The 13,584-nt window shown below is 45.1% G+C and overlaps 1 protein-coding gene across 1 annotated transcript; it reads left to right on the top strand.

Annotated features, from left to right (window-relative positions):
- The first annotated feature begins 2,714 nt into the window (after positions 1 to 2,714).
- Znf786 (zinc finger protein 786) lies at positions 2,715 to 12,981 on the top strand. Its single transcript, XM_028879640.2, has 4 exons — positions 2,715 to 2,805; positions 5,004 to 5,130; positions 8,567 to 8,722; positions 10,510 to 12,981. The coding sequence occupies exons 1-4, from the start codon at positions 2,788 to 2,790 to the stop codon at positions 12,516 to 12,518; spliced, it is 2,310 nt and encodes a 769-aa protein (XP_028735473.1). The 5' UTR covers positions 2,715 to 2,787; the 3' UTR covers positions 12,519 to 12,981.
- The last annotated feature ends 603 nt before the right edge of the window (positions 12,982 to 13,584 follow it).

Genomic DNA, 13,584 nt, shown 5'->3' with positions numbered 1-13,584 from the left:
TGGGGCCCCATCATCCTTTTGGAGACATCAAAAGTCGCTATTAGGAATGGTCATGATTCACTGTAGAAAACTTAAACATTTTAAATGTCATATGCAGCAGATCTCAGAGAAGTTAAAGGATCAGAATTTGTTAATTACATCCAGGGTACACAAACTTAATTCCTAGTTACCTGCTTCAGACTCAAGCCCCAAATCATGTACAGGAAGCTAGATGAAGCCTATTTCTAGAATCAGTGCTCTGTATAACCATTAATATCATGACAGAAAGTTTAAATATATATTTAATTTTACATATCTATTTATATATTTAATTTATCTTATAAATTTTGAGATAATATTTATATCTTAAGAAAAGCTTTTACCAGGCAGTGGTGGTTAGGTCTTTAATCTCAGCACTCAGGAGGCAGAGGCAGATAGCCTTAGTTGGAGGCCAGAATGGTCCATGGAGTGAGTTCCAGGACAGCCAGGCCTACACAGAAAAACCCTATCTTGAAAGAGAAAATGAAAGAAACGTTTTAATGAGTTAAAATAAAACCAAAGGATTATGAGATTAGTGGCAATAGAATAGTCTTTTTATTTAATTTTTCTTTCGTCCCAAACCAGATGGCTCTTCTGACATGAGACAAAGATTTTGGATTTTCCTTTAACAAGCATACTTGGGTTTAGAGAAGGCGAAAGGCATGCTTTCAACTGCAAAGCACAGACATACATGCAGCCAAAATACTCAGATATACAAAAGAAATAAAAGGGTGGCAGTACTGGACCTAGTGCTACTTTTCTTTAATCCCAGCACTCTGGAGGCAGAGCCAGGAGGATCTCTGTGAGTTCAAGGCCAGCCTGGGCTACAGAGTGAGTTCCAGGACAGTCAGGGCTATGTAGAGAGACCCTGTCTCAAAAAGAGGGAAGGGAGCATGCTGGTGCCTGCCTTTAATTCCAGCACTCAGGAGGCAGAGGCAGGAGGATCTCTGTGAGTTGAGGCCAGTCTGGTCTGCAAGCAAGTTTCAGGCTTACCAGGGCTATATTGAGAGACCTTATCTCAATCAATGGATCAATCAATCAATAAGCTAGTGGGATGGCTCTGCTGGTGTTATGTTTACATGTATGCTCATCAGAAGAGAGTACTGGATCCCATGGTGACTACAATTACAGATGGTTGTGAGCCATCGTGTGGGCTCTGAGAACTGAACCCTGGACCTCTGGAAGAATAGCCACTCTTAACCACTGAACCATCAGCCCCCCTCAACTGAGTTCAAAGATGAAAAAAAAAAAACCCATTATACTTAGAAAACAGGGAAACAGGTCAGATAAAATGTTACACACCTGCAATCCCAGCATTTGAGAGGTGGAGGCAGAAATTAGGAGTTTGAGGGCACCCTCTGCCAAAAAAAGACTTTGAAGCCAACGCCGCCCAAATGAGATACTGTCTCAGAAAACAGTTGGGCTCTGGAGAGATCCTCAGTGGTTTTGATTCCCAGCACTCACATGGCATTTCACACCTGGCTGTAACTCCAGTCTAGGGATCCACCCTGGGATTCATAGTGAATTCCAAGACAGCCAGAGCTACTTAGCGAGACCCTATCTCAAAGGGAGGGGATCAGTTTTTACCATGCATTTAAATTATTTTTATTATCTTGTTAGGCAGGGCAGTTGGGGGTTGAGTGCTGGAGGATGATGACGACATGTGGGAGTCAGAGGACAACTTTATGTTCTCTCTCTCTCTCTCTCTCTCTCTCTCTCTCTCTCTCTCTCTCTCTCTCTCAATTGAAGTTGTCAGGCTTTACTAGCAAGTGTTATGCCTACTGAGACAACTCACCAGTCCCCATGTATGATATTTTATAAAAATAAACCATTCAAATAGCGATACACATGAGTACATGCCAAACAGGTGTGTGTGCACACTGACATTACTATTCGGGGGGACTACTTTATTTCTCTATGTACTCGCCCCAAGATGCACACCTTTTCTTTTTCATACTTTAGCCAGACACCGAACACACCAGGAAACACTTTCAAGCTAATCGTCTGGGGATACTGGCTGTCTTCCATCCTTACTCCTTTTCTTACTCTCTCCCTGCGTTTCCATTTCTCCCATGCCCCCCTTTTCTGTGTCCTTCTCTACCTCTTTGTCTATTTCCTGCAGAATCTAAGGCTTAGATGCTGTGGGTTCTCTGTTCTCACTCCTAGGACCTACCTGTCACCTACCCCAGAAGGTGGCCTGAGTGGCCACCTTCATTTTCTAGGGCTTCTCTGACTAAGGGAGGGAACTCCACTCATGCTCAGGTCAGTGACTTCTCTCCATCTGAATGGACAGGATTTATGCACATAACTCACACCTCTGGCCCTGACCAGGTATACCCCACACCCCTTTCCCTAGGGACAACCTTTTCCAGGAGAGGCCCTTTCTGCGGCCATGTCCTTGCCAGTCTCAGTCCCCGTCTCCCCCTGTTGATTCCTGGGCCTACTGCAAAGATGGACCTTGTGGGCCCCAGTCCTTGTCTCAGAGCCCGGGAGGTCTCGGCTTTCCCTCCCCTCTTCCCTTGCTCTCCGTCACTGCGGAGAAAAGGGGGCTGCGGCCAAGCGAGGCTCCGGTGCAGACCGAGCCGCTCCTCCTGCCCGCAGGGGGCGCTGTGGGGCGGCGCGACGGCCTCGTCCCACTCGCGCGGGGGCTGGCGCTGGGTTTGGGGGGGTTGTGGCCTGGGGTCGGGGAGGAGCGGGTGCCCGCCTCGTCGCCGGGGAGCGTGGGCGTTGCCGGGGCCAAGGCCCAGGCTAGGCGTGTCCGCGCTGGCCATGGCCGGACCCGCTCGGGTAAGGGCCCCGCGCGGACCGGGCTCACGGGGGCGGGGGCGGGACCTCGGGCTGCGCATGCGGCGGCGTGGGGACCCCAACAAAGCCGGGTCCGCGCTGCGGTCGCCAGCGCCTCCGAGAGCGGCGGCTTCACAGCCTTCTCTCACGATCGCAGCAAACGCCTTCAGGGTTGGGTTTCCGAAGGTTTGCTGTGCTGTCCTGCGGGGTTTACGAGGTCATAATTTAGCCGCAGACTGGCGTTCACTGCGTTCACGTTGTGTGTGAGGAAGGACCTCATGCCAGGAGGGTAGAAAAGGGCTGTAAAATCGGCATGGAGCTCGCGCCGTTTGATTATTTCGTGTTTTGTTGAAACCAGGGAATAGAGGGAATGGCTGTTTTTTATTATGCAGTTCTAACTGCTCTATTAAGCATTCTTGATTATTAAACAAGGCAGAGATAACTAATTTTAAAACACCCTGTACGTTCTCAACGAATGTACAGTTTTTCAGGATTACATATACAAAAGATAGGCAGTGCAATTATAAACAGAATTTTGAGTAAACGGGAGCTGGCCATTTCTGTAGATAGAAAAATAAACAATAAAATATTCTTCCGTAAATCCTTTTCAGTTTCATGAAATGACAGATATTTGTGAATTTATTAAAAGTAGATAATAAACCTCAGTTGCAAAAGACACAATAGTTCTTCTGGGTGCCTAAAATGGAGTATCATAGGAGGAGCTCTAACATAATACTTTACTGTCTTAACCAAGCACCTGCTGTACACTATTGCTGTGAAACTCTTGCAGTTTAAATTATGACGGCAAAACTGGCATGACTTTGTTGTTGTTACATCTTCACAGTTTCACAGGTTGAGGGTTCATTCTTGCTACAAAATTTAGCGACTTCAGCATAGAAAAAAATTTTTTTTTTGCCTCAAAACATAATTCTTTTATTTTGTCCAAAACAGTACAGCATAAACATCCCCAACAATACATAAACCTATATATAAAATATAGAATATCTTCAATATTTTTCTTTTATATGGCAGCACAATAGTATATGCAAGTGAAAGTACTGTTGATGGGTCAAGAGGACACTTAATCTGGGCAATGTCCTAGTTAGTCAGGTATCAGCATTCAAAGGCCAGGTAAACATTCATTCTAATAAGAAAAACAGTATTAAAACAATTCCTATAAAGCACATGCACATGCACACTTTAAAGCTCAGGTTGTTTATACCCTTTGACTTAGTAATACACCAGTTTAGGCTTTATTCTATGAAAGTGAAAGTCCTTATACATAAGGAAACCCATCCGAGGGGAGGCCCAGCATGGTGGCATTTGTCTTTTAATCAATCGTGGCACTAGAGACAGAGGGATGTAGATCTCTGAGATCTAGGTCAGTCCAGGTCTACATAGCAGATGAAAACCTGTCTTAAAATAAATACATAAAATTTACAGAGAAGAGAGAAGCAGTGTGTGTATGGCCCATTAATGGGCTCTGTCTCCTTGTGGAATACGATGTAATCATGCAATTTACTCCAGTGTGAGTTGGCTTCCTGTATTGGTCTGAACAAATGGCCATGACACATTGAGAGATTGAGATTTCACATTGATTTGGTTTTATGTTTGTAAAGAACTTAACCATCCTGCACATACAGATGTGTAGTTTGAAGACATATGAGATGGATGTAGTGGCAGTAGCGGAGCATAGAGGAGAGGAAACAAACCATTTTGTCTATTTAATTACATTTTTTCCTTCATCTTTATTTTATGTATATGGGGGTTTTGTCTGCATGTGTGTCTGTGCAACATGTGTGTGCAGTGTCTGTGGAGAACAGAAGAGGGCATTAGGTTCCCTGGGACTGGAGTTATGGATGGTTGTGAACTACTGTGTGGGAGCTGGGAATTAAACCTGGGCCCTTAGGAGGAGCATCCAGTGCTTGTGACTGCTGAGCCATCTCTCCAGCCCACAAATCACCACCCCCACCCCCCAGACAGGGTCTCACTGTGTAGCCCTGGCTGTCCTGGAACCCACTCTGTAGACCAAGCTGGCCTCAGACTCACAGAGATCCACTTGCCTCTGTAAATCCCTTTTGTGGAAGAGACCACTGAATCAAAACAGCTGTCCACTCCATGAGTCTCAACTAAACGATGAGGATAAATTGGAGTCACTTGTAGTTATTATGATTGTATCTGTATAATGTCTTTCACTTCAGTTACCGCTGACTTTTGAAGATGTGGCCATTTATTTCTCTGAGCAAGAGTGGCGGCATTTGGAAGCATGGCAGCAGGAACTTTACAAGCATGTCATGAGAACCAATTATGAGACACTTGTCTCTCTAGGTAAGAAGCTTTCAACTCCTGGGGTGAGTCTTGCAGCTGGTCTTCTGAGAGCCCCTCAAGCACTTGATACTCCTGTTGGGTGGCAAGATTGCTTAGATACTAACCCAGAAAAGCCTGTTAGCTCTTTGTTGTTGTTGTTAGTAATAAAGTACACATTACCCTTCCTTACTCGGGGTAGATGGTACAGGACAGTATTTAAGACAACGTGTGATGTCACATAGTCAGAGATAGCTAAGGCATATGTTAAAACTTTTCCCATCACAGTTTACTCTTACTCTGAGATTGCCTGATTTTCCACTGAGAAGCACGCCTGCCTCATCCCATAAAGTACCTGTGTGCCTTAACCTAGAAATTGGGCTCCTTGCAGCTTTACAATGGGGTTAAATACTTCTTCCCTGTAGTGTGGTTCTGAAAGAGTACACATTGAAGTGGTTAAGTGTGGCTGAATCTGATTAGGATATTTTTCCTTCTTGGGTTCTATCATCATCATCATCATCACCATCATCATCACCATCACCATCATCATCATCATCATCATCCCTCCTCTTCCTGTGTGTGATTCTGGAGAGAACATCCAGGTCTTTGCATGTGCTAGGCAAGGGCTTTACCACTTGAATTAAACTTACACCTTCTTTATAGTTCTTGTTTGCTTATTTGTTTTTTAATTTTTGTTGCTGTTTTATAGTTTTTTGAGACAAGGTCTCACTTACTGTATAGCTGAGGCTGGCCTGGAACTCTCTGTATATAGCTCAACCTAGCTTCCAACTCACAAAGATCTACTTGCCTCGAGTGCTGGGATTGAAGGTGTACAGCAGCCAGGTGTGGTGGCACACCCTACCAGGGCTACACATTTGTCGGGATGGTGGTTCACACTTTTTAATCTCAGGACTTGGGAGCCAGAGGCAAGTGGATCCCTGAATTTGAGGCCAGCCTGGTCTATATAGTGAATTCTAGGACATGATGGGCTACAAAGAGATGCTATTAAATAAATAAATAAATAAATAAATAAATAAATAAATAAATAAATAAATATTGTGAACCATATGCCTGGCTAATTTTTCTTATATATCAAATGAATTTTTAAATGAGTCTGGAGCTGGAGAGATGAGTCAGTATTTCAGTAGTGAAAACACCTGCTTTGGCAGCATGAAAATCTGAATTTGCAGGTTCAGAACCCACATAAAAAGATGGGTGCAGTGGCACATGCCTGTTTGTAATCCCATTGATGGGCCAGGTGAGAGGCGAAGACAGATAGATCCCTAGAAGATTGAAGGCTACCTAGCCTGACCTGCATGGCAAAAAGATTGAGGCCAATGACGGATCCTGTCTCAAAATTTAAAAGGTGGAATATAGCAGGTCTTTCTTTGGACTACCAGCTCCCAAATAATGACACAGAGACTTTTTATTAATTATGAAAGCTTAGCCTTAGCTTAGGCTTGTTCCCAACTAGCTCTTAAAACTTAAATTAACCCACTTATATTAATCTACATTCCGTTTCATGGTTTGTTACCTCTCCTCAGTACCATATGTCCAAGTTCGTGCGAGTTTGGCTGTTGAATCTCATGCCTCAGATTTGAATCTCTCAAATGTAGCCAGACATTTCTCCCACCCATGGTCCCGCAGCCGCTTGTAAAGTAAACACACAGAGGCTTATATTAATTACAGACTGTGTGGCCTATGGCTCAGGCTTCTTGCTAGCTAGCTTTTATAGCTTAACTCAACCCATTCCTATTAATCTGTTTTGTCACACAGCTTTGTGGCATTACCTGTTCTCTCACATCTTGCTTCTCCTAACAGCAGTTCACAGCATCTCCATCGTTCCATTCTTCTTCATTTCTGTGTTCAGTTTGAATGTACCACCTAACCTTATTCTGCCTCACCATTGGCCAAACAGCTTTATTTATCAACCAGTGAGAGCAAAACATATTCACAGTGTACAGAAAGATATTCCACCACAAGATTCTTTCCCAGAGTTCCTATCTCTCCCTGGGTGTCCTGCCTATCCTCTCCTGCTTAGCTATTGGCAGTTCAGCTCTTTATTAAACCAATGAGAAGGTGCCTTAGGCAGGTGAGGAAGGACAGAGACACATTTTTATACAGTTTACAAAAAGATTGTCCCTATAGTAGAAGGTATCCTGAGAACCAATACCTAGGGTTATCCCTTGACTTCCAAATACATGCCACGTACCTCCCAACATACACAGATACAAAATTATTGGAATTTTTCCCAAGGGCCTTCCCTGAGCAAATCCTGGGGAAGACACTATGTTCAGCGTGGGGTTATCTGAGGGAAAAGAATCCATGTACACCATGCTCTTTCGTCCATTTACTTTATTACTTTGAGACAAAATTCTATCCACATAGCTTCAGCTCTTAACTCACACTCAGCTGCTCTCTGTCCCTTCTTTTCCTGTCCTCTTATAGCCCTAGTAATAACTAAGCTCTTATGCTCTCCATCTCATCCTCCGCCCCTCCGTCCTCCATCTTTACTTCCTCTTTTCCTCTTCTGACCTGATTCAAATCCACCTATATATAGTCTGCAAAACTTTTCCTTGCTCTTTCTTCCTCATCCCGAGCCATTCTGCCTTATCATCTATAGATACTGCCTTGTTCCTCTCTCCTCCAGCCATGGGACTCTGCTAAGACCAGGAACTCTCTCCCAGCTATCACTGCACCTGGTCATGCAAAAAACTCAATTATCCTCAGTCAGTAGTTCTGCAGTGCTACTAGGCCTGAAGGAAAAGGATGGTCTGAGCTTCATTTGCACAAGAAACAAAGCTATGCATCTACAGTTTGCCTGTTTCTTAGGCTCTGTAGGGGTGTTACCTACTAGATCAGCAGCAGGTCTGAGAAGCTTATACTGTTTGCCATAAGGCCTGTAGTATGCGAGTGCGCAAGAATTTCATAGCAGAAGACAGCTGATATATTAAAAGCTGAATAACATCAAATATTCCTTGATATTCTTTTTTTTTTTTTTTTAATTTTATGTGCTCATGAGTATTTTATCTCTGGAGCTATAGATAGTTGTAAGCTGGTGTCTGGATGCTGGGAATTGAACCCAGGTCTTCTGGAAGAACAGATCTCTGAGTTTGAGGCTAGCCAGAACTGCATACTGAGACATCAGACAGGGGCCTGGAGAGATGGCTCAGTGGTTAAGAGACATCAGACATCATCATCATCACAACAATAATAATAACAATAATAAAGCATTTTCCCATTTGTTTTTAATTAAATATAACATCATTAGATATGCAAAGACTATGAAAAATGGCACAGTTACTATAGCATGTCTAGATAGACCAGGAAGTGCTGATAGATGGGTGAGTCTGTTTGTCAGCATCTCATGTATTGTTCCAGAAGTAGATTTTGAGAAATTTAAAATTGACGTGCCTTACAACACTCAAACCAAACTACCCTGTTGGACTTCTCTGTACAGATAATGGACTTCCAAAACCACAACTAATATCCTGGATTGAACTTGGGAGAGAGCTCTTTGGCAGCTGGGGAGAAGAAGAGAAACTAGAGAAAGGGATTCGCTCCTCTATAGATGATGTGCACTTTCATCTAGTTATTGAGGAACCGCTATTTGAGAGTGAGTATGAAGAACCTGGTGTCCTAAAGTGGATGTTATGATGTACACTTGTAATCTCCGCACCTGGGAGATGATGCAAGAGGAGGAGAGGAGCTCCAAGTTATCCTCATTGGCATAGTGAGTTAAGTCCAGTCTGAACTACACGAGGCCCTATCTCAAAAAAGAAAGAAACCATGATCTTAACCCAAACACATCACATTCTGATTTCTTGTTTTTCTTTCTCTGATCTTTTCTTCCTGTTTGGCTGACCTGAGGCTTGATGTTGCATATATTTTAGAGAAAGGCAGTAAAGCATAGTGGTTAGGCATGTGACTGCTAAAGCCTGAGTCTGATCTCTCCATTTGTAAGTGACTGTCATTTTCTATTGTTGTGACAAAACACCATGACCAAGACAACTACTAAAAGGAGGTTTTTACTAGGGGCTGATGGTTGCAGAGGCCTAGAGTCCATGACCATCATGGCATGGAGCACTGGTAGCAGGCATGGCACTGGAGCAGTAGCTGAGAACTCACATCTCATCCACGAGTAGACAGGGAAAGCTAACTGGGAATGGCATGATGGGCTTTTGAAATCTCAAAGCCCACCCCACAGTGACGCACCTCTTCCAGTAAGGCCACACCTCCTAATCCTTGCCAAACAGTTCTACCAACTGAGGGCCCTGTATTAAAACATATGAGTCTGTGGGGCCATTCCAATCCAAGAACCTCCAGGAGAGTGTTAGGAAGGAGTAATGTGTACCGTGCTGAAGTCGTCATTAATGGGAGCTGTTCTTGCCAGTGGATGGGAAAGACCAAAGCTGAGACAGGCTTACCCTGTCTTCTTGAGCAAAGCAGTCTTTCAGCTGTGAGCCCCTTATAATACCAAAAGAGAAAAGAAAAGAAGTAGCATACTACGAATATGCCATGGCACAGTGCAATAATTACTACTCCAAAAATGAAGAATGAGGCTATAGCAAGAAAATAGAGGACTGAAGCAAGACCCACATCCAGAAGGGCAAACACTAAGCCCTGCAGGTCCATATCTATCATCTGGGGCTTATGCTAGAATCATTTAGGTTCCACTGGCCTTGGGCAGCTCCATCTCTCCAGCTCTGCCCCTGTAGTACATCGGAAGTGCTTCTTGGGCCAGCTCCAGTTTGTTCCTGCAATTTTCCAGAGTTCCGGGCATCTCTCCATAGAGAGACCCTGTCTCAGAAAGAAATTAATAATTTATTGTACTATTTATTATTTGTGTGTATGGTGTGGATGCCTGTGTAAGTTTGTATGCTCCATGTGTATGCAGTGTCCACAGAGGCCAGAAGATGGAGTTGAATCCCATGGAATTGGAATCATCGTGTGGGTGCTGGAAACAGAACCTGGGTCCTCTGCAAGAGCAGTCAGTACTCTTAAACCACCCCTCTGTCACTTCTGTCCTATTCCTCCTCGCCTCTTTTTTTTTTTTTTTTTTTTTTTTAAGCAGGATAAAGAGCCCCAAACCAGAAGCAATTAGCTTAGCAAGGTTTACCCAGTGGGCAAATGGGATTCATACCTACGCAGTCAGTTTCCAGGCCTTAGACCCTCCCTTTGAGACTTAGGTTTTCATCTTTTCACTTTCGTCATAACATTAACATAGCTCAGTGTAGTTTAGTTTCTGCAAATGGTTGTTGAACTCATTTTGGTCATGTTTTGTAGTTTAGTGGGAGCAGGATGCTCCCACCACAGGTTGACTGTTGATGGATCACTTTACTGGTGATGACTTTCAGTCACGCCATAGACAAAAATTTACTGAATTTTTGTTTTCATTTTCAGGTGGGCAGCAATCTGTGAAGTCAAGAGCAGTCACATGCCGTATGCAGTTAAATCCTCTGGAGAGTCAGCATTCCTTTGGGCTTGTTTTAGGAGGAAAGGAAGATGTTTCCCTCGGGCATGACCAAGGCATCGGTCTTGTAAATGCACAGACACACAGCCTCGGGACTCTAGTTTCCACAGTGCACAGTTCCAGTGAGGCTGCCCAAAAAGGACTCTGGAGTCACAGAACTCCGGATCTCCCTGGCTTGCAAAAAGTCACCTCTGGGCAGAGTACCCAACACTCTTGTCCTGTCTGTGCTGAGAACTCTCGGGAGGAGAATCACTTAGTGAAGCACCGAAAGGGTCACCCCAAGAACCCATCATGTAGGGTCTGGAAGAAGGTCAGCAGGCAGACTGGGTCACAACAGCAGTGGAGTTTCTCGTGTCCTGAGTGTGGGAAGAGCTTCTGCCTGAAGCAGTATCTGGTGAGACATCTAGATGCCCATACAAAGAAGAGACCACCTCAGTGCCCTACATGCAAAGTGTACTTCCATCATGAGCATACCCTTTCCAGCTGTCATCTCAAGAACAATTCTTCCCAGCACCCCAAATGTGACAAGAGCTTCCCAATGGATAGCAATGTTCACCAATACCAGCAGAGCCAGGAGAGGCCAACCTCCTGGAGGGAAGACCCCATGGTGCCCTCAAGACAGAAGCCAGATCCCAGCCTGGACTATGAGGGCAGCTGCCACAAGGGTAGCAAGCTGAAGGCCCTGGAGTGTGGCTGCAGCCTAGGTGAGGATAAACCCTGCTCATGCACAGAATGTGGTGGTTGCTTCCTCTCACGGTCTAAGCAGGCCATCCTCTGCAGGGCACACACAGGAGAAAAACCCTTTGGGTGTCCAGAGAGCAACAAGTGCTTCTGCCTGAGAGACCTGCAGATTGTCCACCGGAGTGTGCATGGTGAGGAGAGACGGTTCTCCTGTAGGAAGTGTGGGCAGGGCTTCACTAAACATTGCAAATTCACAGAACATGCCCGAGACATCAGTGGGGAGAAATCTTTCTGGTGTACCCAGTGTGGAAGGAACTTCAGCCCAAAGGGACAGCCGCTGAGGCACCCGCGGCTTCACCCAGAGGAAAAGCCCTTTCAATGCACAGTGTGTGACTTATGCTTCCGTCTGAAGAGCAGGCTGAGAGAAAGGCCATTCTCCTGCAGCGAGTGTGGCCGAGCCTTCACCCATCAGTGCAAGCTCCGTGAGCATCTCAGAGTGCACAGCGGAGAGAGGCCCTTTCGGTGTCCCGAGTGCCACAAGAGCTTCCGCCTGAAGGGCATCCTGAAGGCCCACCAGCGCACCCACAGCAAGGAGAGGCCGTTCTCTTGCGGGGAGTGCGGCAAGGGCTTCACCAGACAGTCTAAGCTCACAGAGCACTTCCGTGTCCACAGTGGAGAGAGGCCCTTCCAGTGTCCAGAGTGTGACAGGAGCTTTCGCCTAAAGGGGCAGCTGCTTAACCATCAGCGCCTACACACGGGAGAGAGACCCTTCCAGTGCCCGGAGTGTGGCAAGAGCTACCGTGTGAAGGCCGACATGAAGGCACACCAGCTGCTGCACAGCGGCCGGATGCCGTTCTCCTGCCAGTGTGGGAAGGGCTTTGCCAAACAGTCTAAACTCGTGGAACACATGAGGACACACACAGGAGAGAAGCCTTTTCAGTGTCCCCAGTGTGACAAGAGCTTCCGATTGAAGGCTCAGCTGCTCAGCCACCAGGGCCTGCATACAGGCGAGAGACCTTTCCATTGCCCCGAATGTGATAAAAACTTCCGGGAAAGGGGTCACATGCTCAGGCACCAGCGCATCCACAGGCCTGAGAGGCCCTTTGCCTGTGGGGACTGTGGGAAAGGTTTCATTTATAAGTCCAAACTGGTTGAGCACATTAGAGTGCACACAAAGTCCTGCCGGGTTCCACGTGAGCCTGACATTAAGAAAAGGCTTAGCCAACTGTTTGCAATGATCGAGGCTGACTGGAGTTGAGGCCTCAAAGCCATGAGCAGAGCTTCGTTGCCAGGGTAGCATGAAGAATGGTGGCTAAACCCACAGGAAAGCGGGTTTTAGGAAAAGGGGCTCTACTTTTATCAAAAAAATTAACAAATTAAAAATTGGAAACTATGGAGAATTTTCTTTTTTGAAATACCACCAATTATATTTTCCCTCCCTTGGTAAAAAGGTATTTGCTCTTCCTCCCACTTTAACTGCATTTGGGCAAAATGCAGTTAGTTCAAAAGCCCTATCTTAAACCAGAAGGAAATCTCTCCAGTACCATGGTCAAAGCTAAAAAGGGACGTCTGTTTAATATCAAATCTACTCTGTTCTTTTCAGAGTATGATTCTAAACGGTTAAATCCAGCAGATTTTATTTCTGTCGTGATACACTTTTGGATTTGCTTTTGATTCATTTATTTTGAAACCAATAGCGATAAAATGAAGTCTGAATTTCATGTGAATGCTGAAGTTTCTCATCAGGGCCCTTGGTGATTAAAGTGCGGTGTACCCTAAGAAAATGCTGATAGTCTGAGTTGAAGAAACAAAAGACCAAAGTTGTTGAGAGGTTTGGATCAAGATCGGGGTTGAGTTGGTGGGTAGAGATTTGGGAGTTCCAGAGTAGAGATGCTACTTGGAGCAGAAGTGGGATTCCCAATAATGAATGAATATTTAAGCAATTGCCTAAACCATACACAGAACACAAAACAGAGGTATCACAATATGTGAATGATTTATAGTCTCAAGTCTTTTTAAACTATAGAGATCAGAAAGGGATTCTTTTAAAGTTTCAAACTCTAATGTTAGAGAAGGAAACAAAAGCCACCATGAAGTCTCTCCAACAGCCTCAGGCCCAGGTGGTGACTGTATTGAGGTTCCTCCCTCCTACCTGCCCAACAGTCTGACTATGTAGTCCTGGCCAGCCTGGAATTCACTATGTAGACCCGTCTGACCTCAACTCACAATTATCTACTGCCTCAGTCCCCCAAGTTCTGGGATTAAAGGTGTGGTCTTCTGCTGTGGGATGTTCTGTATGGCAAATGTGTTGCTCTGATCGGTCA

Source organism: Peromyscus leucopus, chromosome 3, assembly GCF_004664715.2.
Source record: "Peromyscus leucopus breed LL Stock chromosome 3, UCI_PerLeu_2.1, whole genome shotgun sequence".
Taxonomy (NCBI): domain Eukaryota; kingdom Metazoa; phylum Chordata; class Mammalia; order Rodentia; family Cricetidae; genus Peromyscus; species Peromyscus leucopus.
Note: the sequence above shows the minus strand (reverse complement) of the source record. Positions and strands in the feature narration are given on the sequence as shown.